The sequence below is a fragment of the Panthera tigris genome, chromosome D1 (genome assembly GCF_018350195.1).
Source record: "Panthera tigris isolate Pti1 chromosome D1, P.tigris_Pti1_mat1.1, whole genome shotgun sequence".
NCBI classification, from domain to species: Eukaryota; Metazoa; Chordata; class Mammalia; order Carnivora; family Felidae; genus Panthera; species Panthera tigris.
In genome coordinates this window covers 66541079-66557457 of record NC_056669.1, presented here as the reverse complement: position 1 = coordinate 66557457, position 16379 = coordinate 66541079, and the positions used below count along the sequence as shown (strand labels likewise).

At 37.9% G+C, this 16379-nt stretch overlaps 1 protein-coding gene and 1 long non-coding RNA gene across 8 annotated transcripts in view; one reads left to right on the top strand and one right to left on the bottom strand.

The window, feature by feature from the left end:
• Positions 1-2502, bottom strand: part of LOC122231427 — a 174678-nt gene extending 172176 nt beyond the window's left edge. For all 3 annotated transcript variants that reach the window (XR_006208667.1, XR_006208668.1, XR_006208669.1), the window contains exon 1: positions 2358-2502. This is a non-coding gene — a long non-coding RNA (uncharacterized LOC122231427). The remainder of the gene's footprint in view (positions 1-2357) is intronic.
• A 108-nt stretch (positions 2503-2610) lies between these two features.
• The window catches only part of RNF141 (ring finger protein 141), a 32350-nt gene continuing 18581 nt past the window's right edge, over positions 2611-16379 (top strand). For 2 of the 5 annotated variants that reach the window (XM_042959463.1, XM_007083212.3), the window contains exons 1-2: positions 2759-2864; positions 14004-14198. In XM_042959463.1, coding sequence (XP_042815397.1) covers positions 14056-14198 — 143 coding nt within the window. In that variant the 5' untranslated portion in view covers positions 2759-2864; positions 14004-14055. Of the gene's footprint in view, positions 2700-2757; positions 2865-4646; positions 4689-14003; positions 14199-16379 lie in introns of those variants that run through there. The other 3 variants (XM_042959461.1, XM_007083213.3, XM_042959462.1) reach the window with 3 other exon arrangements.

The window sequence follows — 16379 nt, the reverse complement described above, 5'->3', positions numbered from 1 at the left end:
CATGCTCTATCTCTCACTGTCTCTCAATAAAAAATAAACGTTTAAAAAAATTTTTAAAAATTTGTTGCCCAGTTTTAAAAATTAGGTTGTCTTCTGAGTTGTAAGAGTTCTTTATATATTGTAGTTAGAAGTCCTTTATTAAATATATGCTTTCCAAACAGTTTCTCCCAGTCTATGGCTTATCTTTTTACTTTCTTAAGTATGTTTTGAAAAAATGTTTTAATTTTGAGAAGGTAAAATTTATCAATTCTTTTCCCTTTTAAGATGCTTTTTGTGCCATGTTTAAAAAATTTTTGCCAAATCCAAGGTAACGTATTTTTTTTCCTTATATTCTCATCTATGAGTTTTATACTTTTAGCTCTTACATTTAGATTTATGATCCATTTTTTAATTTTTTTATATGGCATGAGGAAAGGATTGAGATTCTTTTCATTTTTTTGGCATAACTATTCAATTGTTCTAGCACCATTTCTTGAAAAGATTATCCTTTCCCCATTGAATTGCCTTGGCATATTTGTTGAAAATCAATTGACTCTGTGTGTGTAGGTCTATCCCTGGGCTCTCAATTCTGTTACATTGCTCTATTTATATCTATCTTCACATCAATACCACACTGTGTTGATTACTGTAACTCTTATAATGTCTTTTTTTTTTTTTTTTTTTTTTTTTGAGAGAGAGAGAGAGAGGATCTTAAGGATGTGGGGCTCAATCTCACGACCCTGGGATCAAGACCTGAGCTGAATCAAGAGTCAGAAGCTCAATGAACTCGGACACCCAGGCGCCCTTCTTATAATGTCTTGAAATCAAGTATTGTAAGTCCCTCAACTTTGTTTTTCTTGGTCAAAGTTTTGGCTACTCTAGTTCCTTTGCATTTCCATATAAAATTTAGAATCAGGTTGATAATTTCTATAAAAAGAATCTGCTATGATTTTTATTGGGCTTGGCTTAAATCTGTAGATCCATTCAGACAGAAATGACATCTTAAAAACATTGACTCTTCTGATCCATGAACATGATATATCTCTGTATTTAGATCATTAATTTCTCTTGCAATGTTTTACAGTTTTCATTTTATGTCTTTCACATCTTTGGTCACATTTATCTCTAGGTTTTTGTGTTTTTGTTTTTGCTGCTAAATGATATTTTAAAAATTTCAACATCCAATTGTTAATTGCTAGTATACAGAAATACAGCTGATTTTTTGTATATTAACTTTGTATCCTGCAGCTTTGCTAAACTAATTAGTTCCAGTAGCTTTTTTTTGGGTACTATTCCATGGTATTTTTATCTGCAAATACAGTGTTATTCTTCCTTTCCAATCTCTATGCCTTTTATTTCTTTGCCTGGTTTTATTGCACTAAGTAGAACCTCCAATACTATTTTAATTGAAGGAAAATTTTACAGAGAAATATTCCAGACTCCCAGGCCCAGATAAGGCTAAACTACAGAATCTTGCTGAATTTAATTAGATTTTTTTTTAATTTAATAAATCATTACTTATAGGCTTAGTTTAGGCTTATCATTATTAGGCTTAGTTTTTCCAAGGTTCATATATTCATCACATGTTCAAATACTGAACAACTATTGCAGGCCAGGTTGTGTGCTAGTTGTCAGGCAGAGAATGCTCGGCACATTCTCCGTAATGTATAAAAGGGGAGTACACGGACAACATGAGCCTGGTCCTGATGAAGTCTTACTGAGGCAGTTTACAAGAGTTAAAAGCGCAAGCTCATGGTTCAGTCAGTTAGGGTTTGAATACAGCTCTGTTCCTTACTGGTTGGTTGACCCTTGGAAAATTTAACATACTTTCCTGTTTCTTCAACTGTGAAATGAAGGTATTAATAATACCTACCTAACAGGATTGCTGTGAGGATTAAATTAATACCTTTAAAGTACTTGGAACAGGGCTTCTTCTATGGTCAATAGCTATTATTAGAGGGCAGGATTAATTCTTCACAGTTTAAATCTACAAATAACTGATACACAAGTGTCCAAACATTAAGAATCGTAAGTAGTTTAATTTACCTGCTAAGTAGTTTAATTTAGTTTAATCTATCGTAAGTAATTTAAACCTAGGTTTAAGTCCTTGCTCTGCTGTTCACTGGCTGTGTGACTTTGAACAAACCACTTAAACAAGAGCAATGCCTGTAAGGTGACTTGTATAGTATTTTGCACACAACAGATGCTTAATGGGCAGCAATAATATCACAGCATGTGTTCATAAGAATTGCTGCCATTTATTAGGGCTTACCATGTGGGACCCAGTGCTAATTACTTTCCATATAGTTTCTTTTTGCTTCTCAACCTAGCTAGGTGAGTATAATTGGCCCCATCGCATGGTAAAGTAACAAGATTACCTTTGTGTAGCTACGACCAGTGGGAGGCCTAACAAGTGGTGGCTTGGAATCCAACCCTTCACCAAACCCGGGTTCTACAGTGCGGCCTTTGTCAACAGCTGGGCGGGCCCCCGACAGCCGCTCAGGAGGTGGCGTCAGGAGGCGGCAGTCGGCCAGGCGGGAGCAAAGGCCACCTCACCTCACCGAGCCTCTAGGAGCCCGCCAGGCGAGGCTTCTCCTGCCTCCTCTCCGGCTCGGCCCCCTCCTGGGGCGTCACCCTCTCAGATGGCCTCCGGGGCTCGAACGTCAAAGATCCTCAAGCTGAGCGGCACGCCGCAGCCGGAACAGGAGCGGAGGGCTGGGGTCAGTGACTGCGCACTGTTTCCAAAAACGCTCTGGGGGCGGGGCTTCTGCGTCACTGAGGTGCGACCCGGTCGCAGGCCCGGCCCGCGTCGCTGCCGCTGTGGGTCTGAGCTGCGGGCTGAGGTGGAGCTGCTGCCGCCGGTAGCGCGTTGCCTTGAGCCAGGGGTGAGCTGCATCGTGCTGTCCTTTCTCCGTTTCCCTTCCTTGTTGCCCCAAGACCCCGGGGCTGGGAGAAGAAACACCGGCCGGTCCTCCACTGTCAAGCCGGGCTTCAGTGGGGCGACAGGCCCGGCCCCGCCATCCTTCTAGGCCTCGGTTTAGGGCGCAGGGCTGGTTTGGGAGGCCCTTCTGCGGACGCTGCGTACCCAACCCGGCAGTTTCCAGTGGCCAGAGGTGCAGATGGTTGTCCAGTGGGAGGGGTGGTTCTGGACAACTAGGAGAGGGTTTGTCCTTCTCGAGCCGGAAACTGCTTTTGAATATTGCCGCCGGCGCAGTCAAGTGGGCCAGCGGAAATAGCTGTTGGTTAAACGTGCAGGTGCGCTTGAGGAGGGGCCGAGACAGCTAGGATGGCCAGAGGGTGGTGGGTGCGTTTAGTAAACACACCGGTGCTGCAGAAACCTTGTGTGCCCCTGCCGCATTGGGCACCTCAGGTTAGAAACCCTTGCCTGGGGCGATAGTTCAGAAAAGGCCAAGTCGATCTGCTTAGCCGGCCTTCTATTGCTAAATTAGCTTACACTGTCCATCTTCCCAAAAGGCTTGCCTTGTCGAACCAGCTACCTTGACCCCGTCTGAGACAAAAAGTTTCCTTTCTAATAACTGTAATAACTACTCCTGGAAAGAAAGCCTTCTGTGTTAGCTTTTGCAGTGACTTCTTCTGTTATTTGTATCGTGTTACAAATGTGGATTTACTGCTATTATTCAAATTTATCCCTAGCCCCTTTATTAAATATCAGTGTACATTCATATTCCGACCCTGTCCTAGTTCATGCTGCCAAATGATTTATTTAGTTCTTTCCTCTGGCGTATTTATAAAGCTGCCTTAACACTTCCTATGGTTTGTAAGTCTTAGATCTTCTGCATAAAGTTATTTTTCACCTCTCTTCCGCCCATTTTTTGCTATAAGATGAGCTCCATCCATTCAGAATTTCATGCGGGGTATGGGGTGCCATGGATCAACGATCCTAAATCAGTAACCTGTGTATTGAAGTCACTCCTAAGAAGTGATGCTTTCTGAATTCAGAACTCAAAAGAAGTATGGGTTTTTCTCCTTTCCTTTGATTCTGACTGCAGTTTCTTTATTTTTCTTGTTTTTTATTTTTTATTTTTATTTTTTAACTTGTATTTATTTTTTGAGACACAAAGAGCATGAGCGGAGGAAGGGCAGAGAGAGAGGGAGACACAGAATCCGAAACAGGCTCCAGGCTCTGAGCGGGAGCACAGAGCCCAATGCGGGGCTAAAACTCAGGAACTGTGAGATCATGACCTGGGCCGAAGTCAGACTTTAACTGATTGAGCTACCCCTGCCTGACTGCAGTTTCTAAATAGTTTCCTCTAGAATATGAGTGTATGTCTCCAAAATGTGCTGTCATTTGGTGTAAGTGAACTTTATATTTAATGTGTGTAGCCTGATCCTTCTTAGTTCATGTCTAAACGCTTCACAGACTTCCCTTCCCCTTCTCCCAAAAAGGCAGGGAAAGCCCAGAGAGAATGCTTACAAGTCTAGTTAGTGTATTTTTCCAAATATGAAATGTATTTAGTAAACACAACAGTGCTATCAAAAATCCAGTCTTAATCTCAAGTACTCTCTTTTTGTAGTTTTTTTTCTATATATATTTTTTTCTAATTAAGATCTTTGAGCCCAGAACAAGCATTCCAGCTTCTGTAGTAACTAGTATAATTGTTTCCTTATGTATCCATCATAGCTACTGTTAATTTCTTATCTTGCAGAACAGCTGATATCTGCTTATAGATGTAGAGTTTGAGTAAGCGGTGAGTAACAAAGTAAATAGTGTCTTTAGGGATCTAGTTTTTAGAACTTAGTTTTTATCACTGATCTTAAAGCTGACTTAATGAAAGTAGTTGATGATTATTATTTTTGTAAGTAAGGAAGTTGATACAAAAATTCATGGAGAATAGGCTTCAGAGAGGTTTTCTAAATACTACAGTACTTGTCAACTAGTCATTTTACTGTACTTTCAGGCTTTTAAACTTTGCTTTAATCCTTTTATTAATGGATATAGTTTAAATGTTCATGGAGGTTTTCCTTTGTTTTGGTTTTTGTTTTGCCAGGTGCACATGATGTGATTTTTATATCTTTGTAATGAATATTTGAACTACAACAATTCGTTTGTTAGAAAAAGAAGTGATCAAGTGTATGTTACCACCCACTAGAGAATGTGGCATTTTTGGAATCCTTGATATTCTTATGAGTTTCAAAATAACATTTGTTCTTTATTTAGAAAATCCTTGAAATGTTTTTTTGAAAGCACATTACAGGCATACCTTGGAGATATTGCAGGTTCAGTAACAGACCACCACAGTAAAGCAAATATTGCAGTAAAGTGAGTCAAGTGAATGTTTTGGTTTCCCAGTGCATATAAAAGTTATGTTTACACTATACTGTAGTCTATTAAGTGTGAAACAGTATTATGCCTAAAAAAACAATATACATACCTTAATTTTAAAAAATACTTTATTTTGGGAGTGAAGTTTGCCTCATCAATTTACTCTTTCATGAGTGATTTCTTTCGGGCATGTAGTGTTATTTGGTAACATTTTACACACAGTGGAACTTCTTTCAAAATTGGAGTCAATTTTCAAATTTACTTTCAAATTGACTTCTCAAATCCTTCACTGCTTTACCAACTAAATTTATATAATATTCTAAATCCTTTGTTTTCATTTAAGCAATCTTCACAACATCTTCACCAGAGATGGATTTTATCTCAAGAAACCAATGTCTTTGCTCATGCATAAGAAGCAACTCCTCATCCTTTAAAGTTTTATCATGAGATTGCAGTGATTCAGTCATATCTTCAGGCTCCACTTCTAATTTTCATTCTCTTGCTCTTTCTACCACATCTGCAGTTCTTCCCTCCACTGAAGTCTTGAACCCCTCAAAGTCATCCGTGAGAGTTGGAATCAACTTCTTAAAAATTTCTGTTCATATTGATATTTTCATCTCTTGTCATGAATCATGAATGTTCTTAATGGCATCTAGAATGGTGAATCATTTCCAGAAGATTTTCAGTTGGCTTTGCCCAAATCCATCAGAGGAATCACTCTGTGATAGCTATAGCCTTACAAAATGTTAACTAATTAGACTTGAAATTACCCCTTGATCCATGGGCTGCAGAATGGATGTTGTGTTAGCAGACATGAAAACAACATTAATCTCATTGTACATCTCTAACAGTGCTCTTGGGTGACCAGGTGCATTGTCAGTGAGCAGTAATAATTTGAAAGTAATCTTTTTTTTCTGAGCAGTACGTCTCAACTGTGGGCTTAAAATATTCAGTAAGCCATGTTGTAAACAGATGTGCTATTATCCAGGCTTGAGCACACGCAGAGTAGATTTAGCATAATTCTTAAGGGCCCTGGGTTAATCCAAACGGTAAATGAGCATTGGCTTCAGTGTAAAGTCACCAGCTGCATTAGCCCCTAAAAAGAGAGTCAGCCTGTCCTTTGAAGCTTTGAAGCCAGGTTTTGACTTCTCCTTTCTATCCATGAAGAAATTCTAATGACGTCTTCTCCCAATAGAAGACTGTTTCATCTACATTGAAGATCTGTTGTTTAGGGGCACCTGGGTGGCTCAGTCAGTTGAGCATCCAACTCTTGATTTCAGCTCAGGTCATGATCCCAGGGTCATGGGATTGAGCCCTGCATCGGGCTCCATGCTGAGTATGGAGCCTGCTTAGGATTCTCCCCAGCCCCCTCCTCAATCTCCGTCTCTTCGTCTCTCCCTCTCTCCCTCTCTCCCTCTCTCCCCCTCTACCCCCTCCCTCTCTCTTCCCCCCCACTCCCTCCCCTCCTCTCCCCAGCTGATGTTCGCTCTTTCTAAAATAAAACAATTAAAAAAAAAATCTGTTGTTTAGTGTAGCCACCTTCATTATTAATCTTAGCTAGATCTTCTGGACAACTCACTGCAACTTCTATATAAGCATTTGCTGCTTTACCTTGCACTTTTATGTTACAGAGATGGCTTCTTTCCTTAAACCTCATGAACCAACCTCTGCTAGCTTCAAACTTTCTTCTGCAGCTTCCTCACCAGATTCAGCCTTCACAGAATTGAAGTGAGTTAGAGCCGTGCTCTGGATTAGGTTTTGGCTTAAGAGAATGGTGTGCCTGGTTTGGTCCTCTATCCAGACCACTAAAACTTTCTCTATATCTGCAATATGGCTTTAAAAAAAAATATTTTTTTTAATGTTTATTTATTTTTGAGACAGAGACAGAGCATGAGCAGGGGAGGAGCAGAGAGAGAGGGAGACACAGAATCCGAGGCAGGCTCCAGGCTCTGAGCTGTCAGCACAGAGCCCGATGCGGGGCTTGAACTCCTAAGCTGTGAGATCATGACCTGAGCCGAAGTTGGATGCTTAACAGACTGAGCCACCCAGGTGCCCCTCTGCAATATGGCTTTTTAATTTTCTTACTGTTTGTGTTTTCACTGGAATAGCGCTTTTTAACTTCTTTCAAGAACTTTTCTTTTGCATTCACAATTTGGCTAACTGGTGCAAGCAGCCTAGCTTTTGGACCATTTCAGCTTTCAACATGCCTTCCTTACTAAGCTAATCAGTTCTCGCTTTTGACTTAAAGTGAGAGATGTGTGACTCTTCCTTTCACTTAAACACTTTGAGGCCATTGTAGGGTTAGTAATTGGCCTAATTTCAATATTGTTGTGTCTCAGGGACTAGGGAAGCTTTTGGAGAAGGATAGAGATAGGAACTGCTTGTCAATGGAGCAGTCTGAATATACACAACATTTATCAGTTAAGTTTGCTATCTCATATGGGTGCAGTTCATAGCACCCCAAAACAATTACAATAGTAACATCAAAGATCACTGATCACAGATTACCATAACAAATATAATAAGAAGAAAGTTTGAAAAATTGCAAGAATTACTAAAATGTTACATGAAAAAATGAAGTCAGCAAATGCTATTGGAAACATGGCACCCATAGACTTGCTCCATGCAGGGTTACCACAAACCTTCAACTTGGGAAAGAAAAAAAAGAGGCAATATTTGTGAAGCACAATAAAGGTGTATACAATAAAAATAAAACAAGGTGTGCCTTTATTATCCTGCTAGAAAGGCAGATGGCATTAAATTATAGATGGCATAATAGTATGAGAACTGATAGTTCCTTAAGAACTTAAAAAAAAATATTTTTTTAATGTTTATTTTTGAGAGAAAGACAGAGAATGAGTGGGGGAAGGGCAGAGAGAGAGAGGGAAACAGAATTTGAAGCAGGCTCCAGGCTCTGAGCGGTCAGAACAGAGCCCGAAGCAGGGCTTGAACTCATGAACCATGAGATCATGACCTGAGCCAAAATCAGACACTCAACCGACTGAGCCACCCAGGAGCCCCTCTTTAAGAACATTTGATGGGAGATTTATCTTGTACTGAGTTCTATGCCAGTGGTTTGTACAAATTATGTTCCTATGCTATACTACTGTGCTCTGTCTAGAGGGAATTATTTGCTACTATCAAATAATGAATATTTTTCAATTCATGTACACATTAAATTAGTGATGAATTTTTACAATTTTTTTTTCATGTATTTTAAAAATTTCAACTTCTTTCCAAGTTATTACTAGATGAATGAACAAGTTAGGAGTCAAAAGAATACTAAGTGAACAATAATTTTTAAAAGATCTGTCAACAATATTTACTGTATCTGTTCATAAACATTTATTGTATGCTTATGTATCTACCAGAAGAGAGAACACAGCCTCTATCCTCAGGAAGCTCACAGAGGGGGATGGTCAAGTGACCTAACTGATGATGTGTGCTATTTTACAAAAGAATGTGCAGAGTCACCGAAGAGGGACACTGAAAAACCTATGGCGGGTGACTCGAGGATGGCCACAACAGACTGTTTTTGTGAATATCTGTCCTTGGTTTTGGTTTTATAATGCATATAGATCACAGAATCATATATTTATGTTAGTGATGGACATTAATATTTATCATTATTATCCTTATTTTATGGTATTCAAAATGAACTGTAAATTCTAGGCCCTATCCACTGAACCAGGGTGAGAATCACTGCCCAGACTCTCTTAGTGTCTAGTGTTGCCTTTTAATCAGAGGAGTTAGTGAGGCACCTGGATGGCTCAGTTGGTTAAGCATCCAACTTCAGCTCAGATCATGATCTCACAGCTCATGAGTTTGAGCCCCAAGTGGAGCTCAGTGCTGACAGCTCAGAGCCTGGAGCCTGCTTCAGATTCTGTGTCTCCCTCTCTCTCTGGCCCTCCCCCGCTGGTTAGTTTTCTCTCTCTCTCTCATTCTCTCCTCTCTCTCTCAGAAATAAACATTAAAAAAATTAATCAGAGGAGTTAGTGATTAGGTTTTCCAGATACCAAGTGCAATTACAGGATAACAAGTTAATATGCTGCATCAAATTAAAAACCTTATTCAGAGTTAGGGCATCAGATCAAAACTATTCAGAAACAAAAGGGACCATTTTCTAACTCAATAAATAAGTGACTAAAGCTTCTTTTTAAATATCTGGTTGGTGGGCACATTGGTTAAATTATCATTAAATGTTTTATACTAAATATTAAGATCGTGTATTTCAAAAGTTTAATTTTTTCTTTGTTAAGTAATATAGGTGTAATTTAAAGTTTTCAGTCCAGTTGGTTAGAATTTTTTATTGCATTTTGATTGGATTGGTACAGGAAAGCTAGAGGGAATTTAAGCTTCACTTTAGGAATGAAATATTAGGTTAGGAGTCACCTACTCTATTTCTCACCCAAGCAAACATCTTCTCTAAAACACTCATTAGATGAACTTCTAATCTTTATTTAAACACTTCCACACTTCCAATGAAAACAAGCTCGCATACATTACAAGACAGCCCTTAATACTTCTGGATAATTGTGGATGATAGAAATTTCTTATTTGACCTGAAGTTTGCCTAATTCACACTTATAGGCCAGTATTTTCACTGTAATTATATAAAATAAATCTTACTCTTGTACATGAAATCTCTTTAAATGTTTGAACAAACCTATTGGTTGTTACTGAATTATGCTTATCTAGAATAAATCACTTTGTTTCCTTTGCTAGATCCATAACATCTTGTATACTGTCTCAGGTATGTTCAAATGATTAATGCCCTTTAAAAATGTGTGCTTAGAGCTGATTACAGAACTACAATGTGGTGGACCCATTACAGAGAACAATAGGACTAGGGTCTTGCTTTGGACATCTGCTTCTAGCAAGAGTTTGGGATTATCTTAATATCCTTTTTGTCCTTATTTACTGTTGGCTTATTTTGACTGAAACCCTCAGACTTTTTATATTTTTTTAACTGCTTTTAAGCACATCTTAGCTTTGTGTTTTTGTGCAATTGGATTTTCAAAAAATATTAAGGATTTAACTTTGTCATATTTGACATAATTTATTCCATTTCAGAAAATCATTATCTATTTCAGTCTTAATCCTAGTCTTCAGTGGACATTATTCATTCATACCAATTTTAGCCATCCGCAGGTTGGACAGGCATGCAGGCTTGTCTTCAGGTCGTCTCTTGATACCAGTCTCCCTTGTGATACCAGCCCAGCTCTTGATACCAGTCTCCCTCTCCCTCTGCCTCTGCTTTAGTCACTCTAGCCTTTTTTTTATTGACTCAAACGTGCAATGTTCCTTCCTCCATTACACACTTTCTATAACTTCTGCCTGGAATGGCCTTTCCTTTCCATTGCTCTATCCCTCTTCTCAAATCAAATGTTGTTTGTGCATGACTTCCCTGACACAATACTACATCAAGCCTCCCTTTTATAGGCTTTTGTAGCACCCTGTACTTGTTTGGCTTAGTTCTTCTCATTTTATAATTATGTATTTATTGGTGTGATTGTTGTCTCTTCCCCACTGTATCAAATGCTCCATCATGGCAAGAAACATGTTTCTTTCACTCACTGTTGTATCTCCATGGCCTTAAAAAGACCGTGGTAACACAGTGGCTTCCTAACACCTGTTTACAACCATTGGCTCCTAATGATATTTCACACGTTTGAATTAGAACAGGAAAAATAAGGACAGTAGTGCACATGTATATATGTAGTGTACATCAGTGTGAAGTTACTGCCTTCTTGGGAAGGACTTTTATTTACTTAGTTATTTAAATTTTTTTTAACGTTTTTATTTATTATTGAGAAACAGAGGATGAGCATGGGAGGGGCAGAGAGAGGAGGAGACACAGAATCCGAAGCAGGCTCCAGGCTCTGAGCTGTCAGCACAGAGCCCGACGCGGGGCTCAAATTCGTAAATGGCGAGATCATGACCTGAGCCAAAGTCGACGCTTAACCAACTGAGCCACCTAGGCGCCCCTGTTCTTCTAACTTTATATTACAAAACAAACAAACAAACAAAACAACCCTGTAAGCTATGTGACTTTGTTACTTTAACCTCTCTTTGCTTGTTTCCATAACTATTCTATTTCTTCATCTATAAAATGGTTATTATGGGAATTTGAATGACTGAAGTCCTTTTTTTTCTTTTTAAGTTTATTTATTTTGAGAGAGAGAGAAGGGGAACCAGCGGGGGAGGGGCACAGGGAGAGGGGGACAGAGGATCTGAAGCAGGCTCTTTGCTGTGAGCAAGCAAAGAGCCAGATGTGGGGCTTAAACTCACAAACTGTGAGATCATGACCCGAGTCGAAGTCAGGAGCCACCCAGGTCCCCCTGACTGAATTCCTGAATATATGTAGAGTGCTCAGAAGATTGTGTTACACAATGCAAGTGATCAAAAGTATTAGCTGCTTTTACTATTAGTAGTAGTAGTATTTGTGTTGAATAGGGATTTTCATATTAAGTGACAGAGTAAGTCAGCATAGACAGAAATACTAAGACTTTATTTTCTGTTTCAACCATATTCTCAATACTTGATATTCTGATTAATCATTATTTACCAAAGAAAAAAACTTTGCAGAATAAACACATTCAACTCTTCTTTAGCCACAATTCACAGAATTACATATTTCAAGACTTTAGAGTAATTATTAAATGTTTTGTGATTACAGGGGTGCCTGGGTGGCCCAGTCGGTTGGGTGTCCAACTTCGGCTCAGGTCATGATCTCACGGTTCATGGGTTCGAGCCCCGCGTCAGGCTCTGTGCTGACAGCTCAGAGCCTGAGGCCTGCTTCGGATTCTGCGTCTCCCTCTCTCTCGGACCCTCCCTCGCTTGCACTTGGTCTCTGTCTATCTCTCTCAAAAATAAATAAACATTAAAAAAAATGTTATAAATGTTTTGTGATTACATTTTTAAGTCATTTCAATAACTTATTGATATATACTGCTAGTAGATTATTAAAGGAGTGATCCAGCCTTTCAACTAAAATATCACCTTCATACTTAGAAAACAAGTTATATAAACTTTAAGTTTAAAACACCTGGTAGGCACCTGCATGGCTCAGTTGGTTGAGCATCTGACTTGAGCTCAGGTTATGATCTCATGGTTCTTGAGTTCGAGCCCCATGTTGGGCTCTGTGCAGACAGCTCATAGCCTGGAGCCTGCTTTGGATTCTGTGTCTTCCTCTCTCTGCCCATCCCCTGCTCGTGCTCTCTCTCTCTCAAAAATAAATTAAAAAAAAATTTTTTTTTAAACATTAAAACACCTGGAGAAGTTAGATAGCAAAAGTGCTATCTTTTCTAAGCAGAAAATGTGAGGTGGTTAAATTATCTAATATTTGAATTTTCTTAGGCTTTCAAACCAAAAAAAGTGTTTAATTTGCATATATTTTATAATTAAAAATTAAGTTGCACGTTTACAAATAAAGTATTTCAACAAATGTTATTTGGCTGATATAATTGTATCATGATTATGTATCTTGGTATATCAGTGATTAAAAATATGAGTACTAGAAAGTGAAATAAGAGAAGGATAAATATATGATTTCACTCACATGTGGAATTTAAGAAACAAAACAGATGAACATTGGGGAAGGGAAGGAAAAATAAGATAAAAACAGAGAGGGAAGCAAACTATAAGAAATTCTTAAATACAGAGAACTGAAGGTTGCTGGAGGGGAGCTGGGTAGGGGGATGAGCTAAATATGTGATGGGCATTGAGGAGGGCAGTTATTGGGATGAGCATTGGTTGTTATACGTAAGTGATGAATCACTAAATTCTACTCCTGAAACTGTTATTACACTATATGTTAACCTGGATTTAAATAAAATTTAAAAAAATAACTATGTTAGTATTTTACACTTATGTGCTGAGCACTGGTGATGTATGGAAGTGTTGAATCACTATTTTGTACACCTGAAACTAATATTACACTGTATGTTAACTAGAATTTACATAAAAACTTAAAAAAATATATGAGCACTAGAATCTGAAAAACATGAGTTCAAAGTTCACTTTGGTCACTTACCATTTAATTTTAGATAAGTTACTTAGCTCTACTTCCTTATCTGTAAAAATAAGAATATAATAATGCCTCGCCCTTAAGGTTGTTGTAAGAAATAAATGAGGTAATATATGGGAAGCTCTTAGGTAAGAGTCTGACATGTGGTAAGTAGTCAGTAAATGTCCTTTGAAAATTATGCGTATAAACAAGCTTCCTATTATATACAAGCACTTAAATGCCTCTGTGTGTGTGTGTGTGTGTGTGTGTGTGTGTGTGTGTGTAAAATGTTTGTTTTTTTTTAATTTTATTGTTTATTTACTTATTTTGAGAGAGAGAGAGCACAGTCATGCACTCCCATCAGTCAGGGCTCAATCTCACAAATCATGAGATCATGACCTGAGCCAAAATCAAGAGTTGGAAACTTAACCAACTGAGCCACTCAGTTGTGATGGTTTTTGAGTTGCCAAAATTATAGGAATTAGAAGTTCACCACCCTACCAGTAACATAAGTGAATCCTGTTTTTTCATTTAGTTATATGATCTTAAAAATAAAAACATAAATCTTTACTTTAAAAATATTATTGTTTAAATAAATTCCACCTTAGACTTGTTTAAGTTTACTGAACCCTCACTTAAAGGTATTCCTAGTTTTTCTTATTTTCTTGAAGGGATGGGTATATTGCTGTTTTTATAGTATATATGAAAGTAACTTTTATATATATTTGACAGATAACTATGTGAAGCAACACTGTTTCTGGATTTCAAAAGACATCATTTCATCATGGGACAGCAAATTTCGGATCAGACACAGTTGGTTCTTAGCAAGTTACCAGAAAAAGTAGCAAAACATGTCATATTGGTTCGAGAAAGTGGCTCCTTAACTTATGAAGAATTTCTTGGGAGAGTAGCTGAACTTAATGATATGTAAGGCTTGCTCTTTTTCATTTTATTTTTCCTCCCTGATGTATGCCCCATATGCCATGACTGAGAAGTAACCAGAAATATTGATTGGTAAGACTGAATGTTTTCAGCTGCAGCAGTTAGCAAATATTTATTGAGTGCCTACTACAAGATTTTCTATGTGGCTATTTTAAAATATGTAACAGGAACAAAAGAGACCAAAGGAACTTAAAACTGGATTTTGAACATAGGCTTATAAATCAATTCTTGTTTGAAAGACCTAAAGGTTTACATAAACAGAAGAGAGTAAGAATAAGCCAATTAGTCACTCTAGAGAAAGGTTCCTAGGATAGTCAAAGGGCAGTCAGGTTTCTATACATCAGCCAATTCATCTGGTTAATAAATAAATAAATCTGTGTTCACTGAGCATTATTTTTGCCATAGAAATACATAATAGTAATAATTCATTTGTCACCACTGAAGGACAAGGTATTTCGTTTGTTAATATTTTCTAATTAGCTAACATTTTTAAATCTCTTTAACTCTTGAATAGATTTCTGAGATGGAATTTAAATTTCTCTGCCTTTTTAAAGAGCACATCTAATAGAACTTTGCCTTTTTTGTGTGAATTTATTCTTTAAAAAAATTTTTTTTAATGTTTTTTTATTTTTGAGAGAAAGCGAGAGAGACAGTGCAAGCAGGGGAGGAGCAGAGAGAGAGGGAGACACAGAATCCCAAGCAGACTCCAGGCTCTGAACTGCCAACACGGAGCCCAATGCAGGGCTAGAACTCACGAACTGTGAGATCATGACCTGAGCCAAAGTCAGATGCTTAACCAACAAGCCACCCAGGCGCCCAGAGTTTATTCTTTATTGTATCAATTTTTATACTGATCTGTGTAGAAGCTATTAAAATACAGAGTCTACTGTTATCCAGTCATGAAGAATAAAGAATGTCTTAAAAATTAAAGTTATCTTAGAAGATAACATCTTTTTGAAACACTGGATTTCATTCATTTAATAAAAAAAAAGAAATTCTGTATAGATATATGGATGGATCCTATATGAATATACATATAAATGCATAGAAAATGAACTGTAAGTATATATACAATGCTTCTGGGGAATTGCTGGAAAAGGGGGGCAGTGAAGGGAGATTGTACATTTTACTGGGTATATTTACATATTGTCTGATCTTTTATAATAAAAATATAGTCATAAAATTTTAGCCTTTTTCTTTTTTCCTTTTTTTTTCCTTTTTTAGATTATACAGATGGTAGTATTTGAGGCATTACTTCTGGAACTGTATTTTTAAGGAGTAAAAATAGAATAAATTTAATAGAATAATGAATGGAATGCTTTTTTTTTTTTTTTTTAACTTTTTGAAAGCAAGAGCATCGGGGGGGGGGGGGGGGGGGGGGGGGGGAAGGAAGGGAGGGAGAGAGGGAGAATTCCAAGCGGGCTCCACGCCCAGTACAGAGCCCAACGTGAGGCTCAATCTCACAACCATGAGATCATGACCTGAGCTGAAACCAAGAGTCGAATGCTTAATTGACTGAGTCATCGAGGTGCCTGAGTGGAATGCTTTTTGGTGTTTATTGTTTTGACTCTTATGAAGAGTAATCATTGACATCTGCCATCCCTTTAGAGTCTCGGAATTTATATGCATAAGCCATCTGTTCTATAAAATTTTACTTTTTGGTCTAAAGATACCAGATAAAATATGTCTTGTGAAAGCATCCACAGCTAAGCTTATTGTGTAATATAGAGGTGATAGTAAAGAATATCTTCCTTTTATTTACTTAGCACAGGATGTTCTGACTGGATTTGGTTCCTAAAACTAATTTATATGGGTCAGAGTTGGGCATTTCACAAGTGCAATGCTGTGTGAGAATTATAAAGTTAAACCTATACAAAAAGCGTGGCTTAATAGCTAGAAAACAGCTGAGAACTGGCACAGATGAATTTCACTAGCAGACTTTGTTACCTAGAGCTAGTTGCTTTATTTTCGGTGGCTTCTATTTACCTCTACATCCTTTGGTTCTGAGTATGATATCCCCACTGGTGCTCAGAGAGAAATGTGACTAATGATAATACTTAGTGTATCTTTGATCTGATATAATTTGGCATTAATGGGAAGATACTGAATTATCCTCTAAAGGTGTTATATTTTTATGTTAGAATCCTGTGGCCCTCAAAATTACTC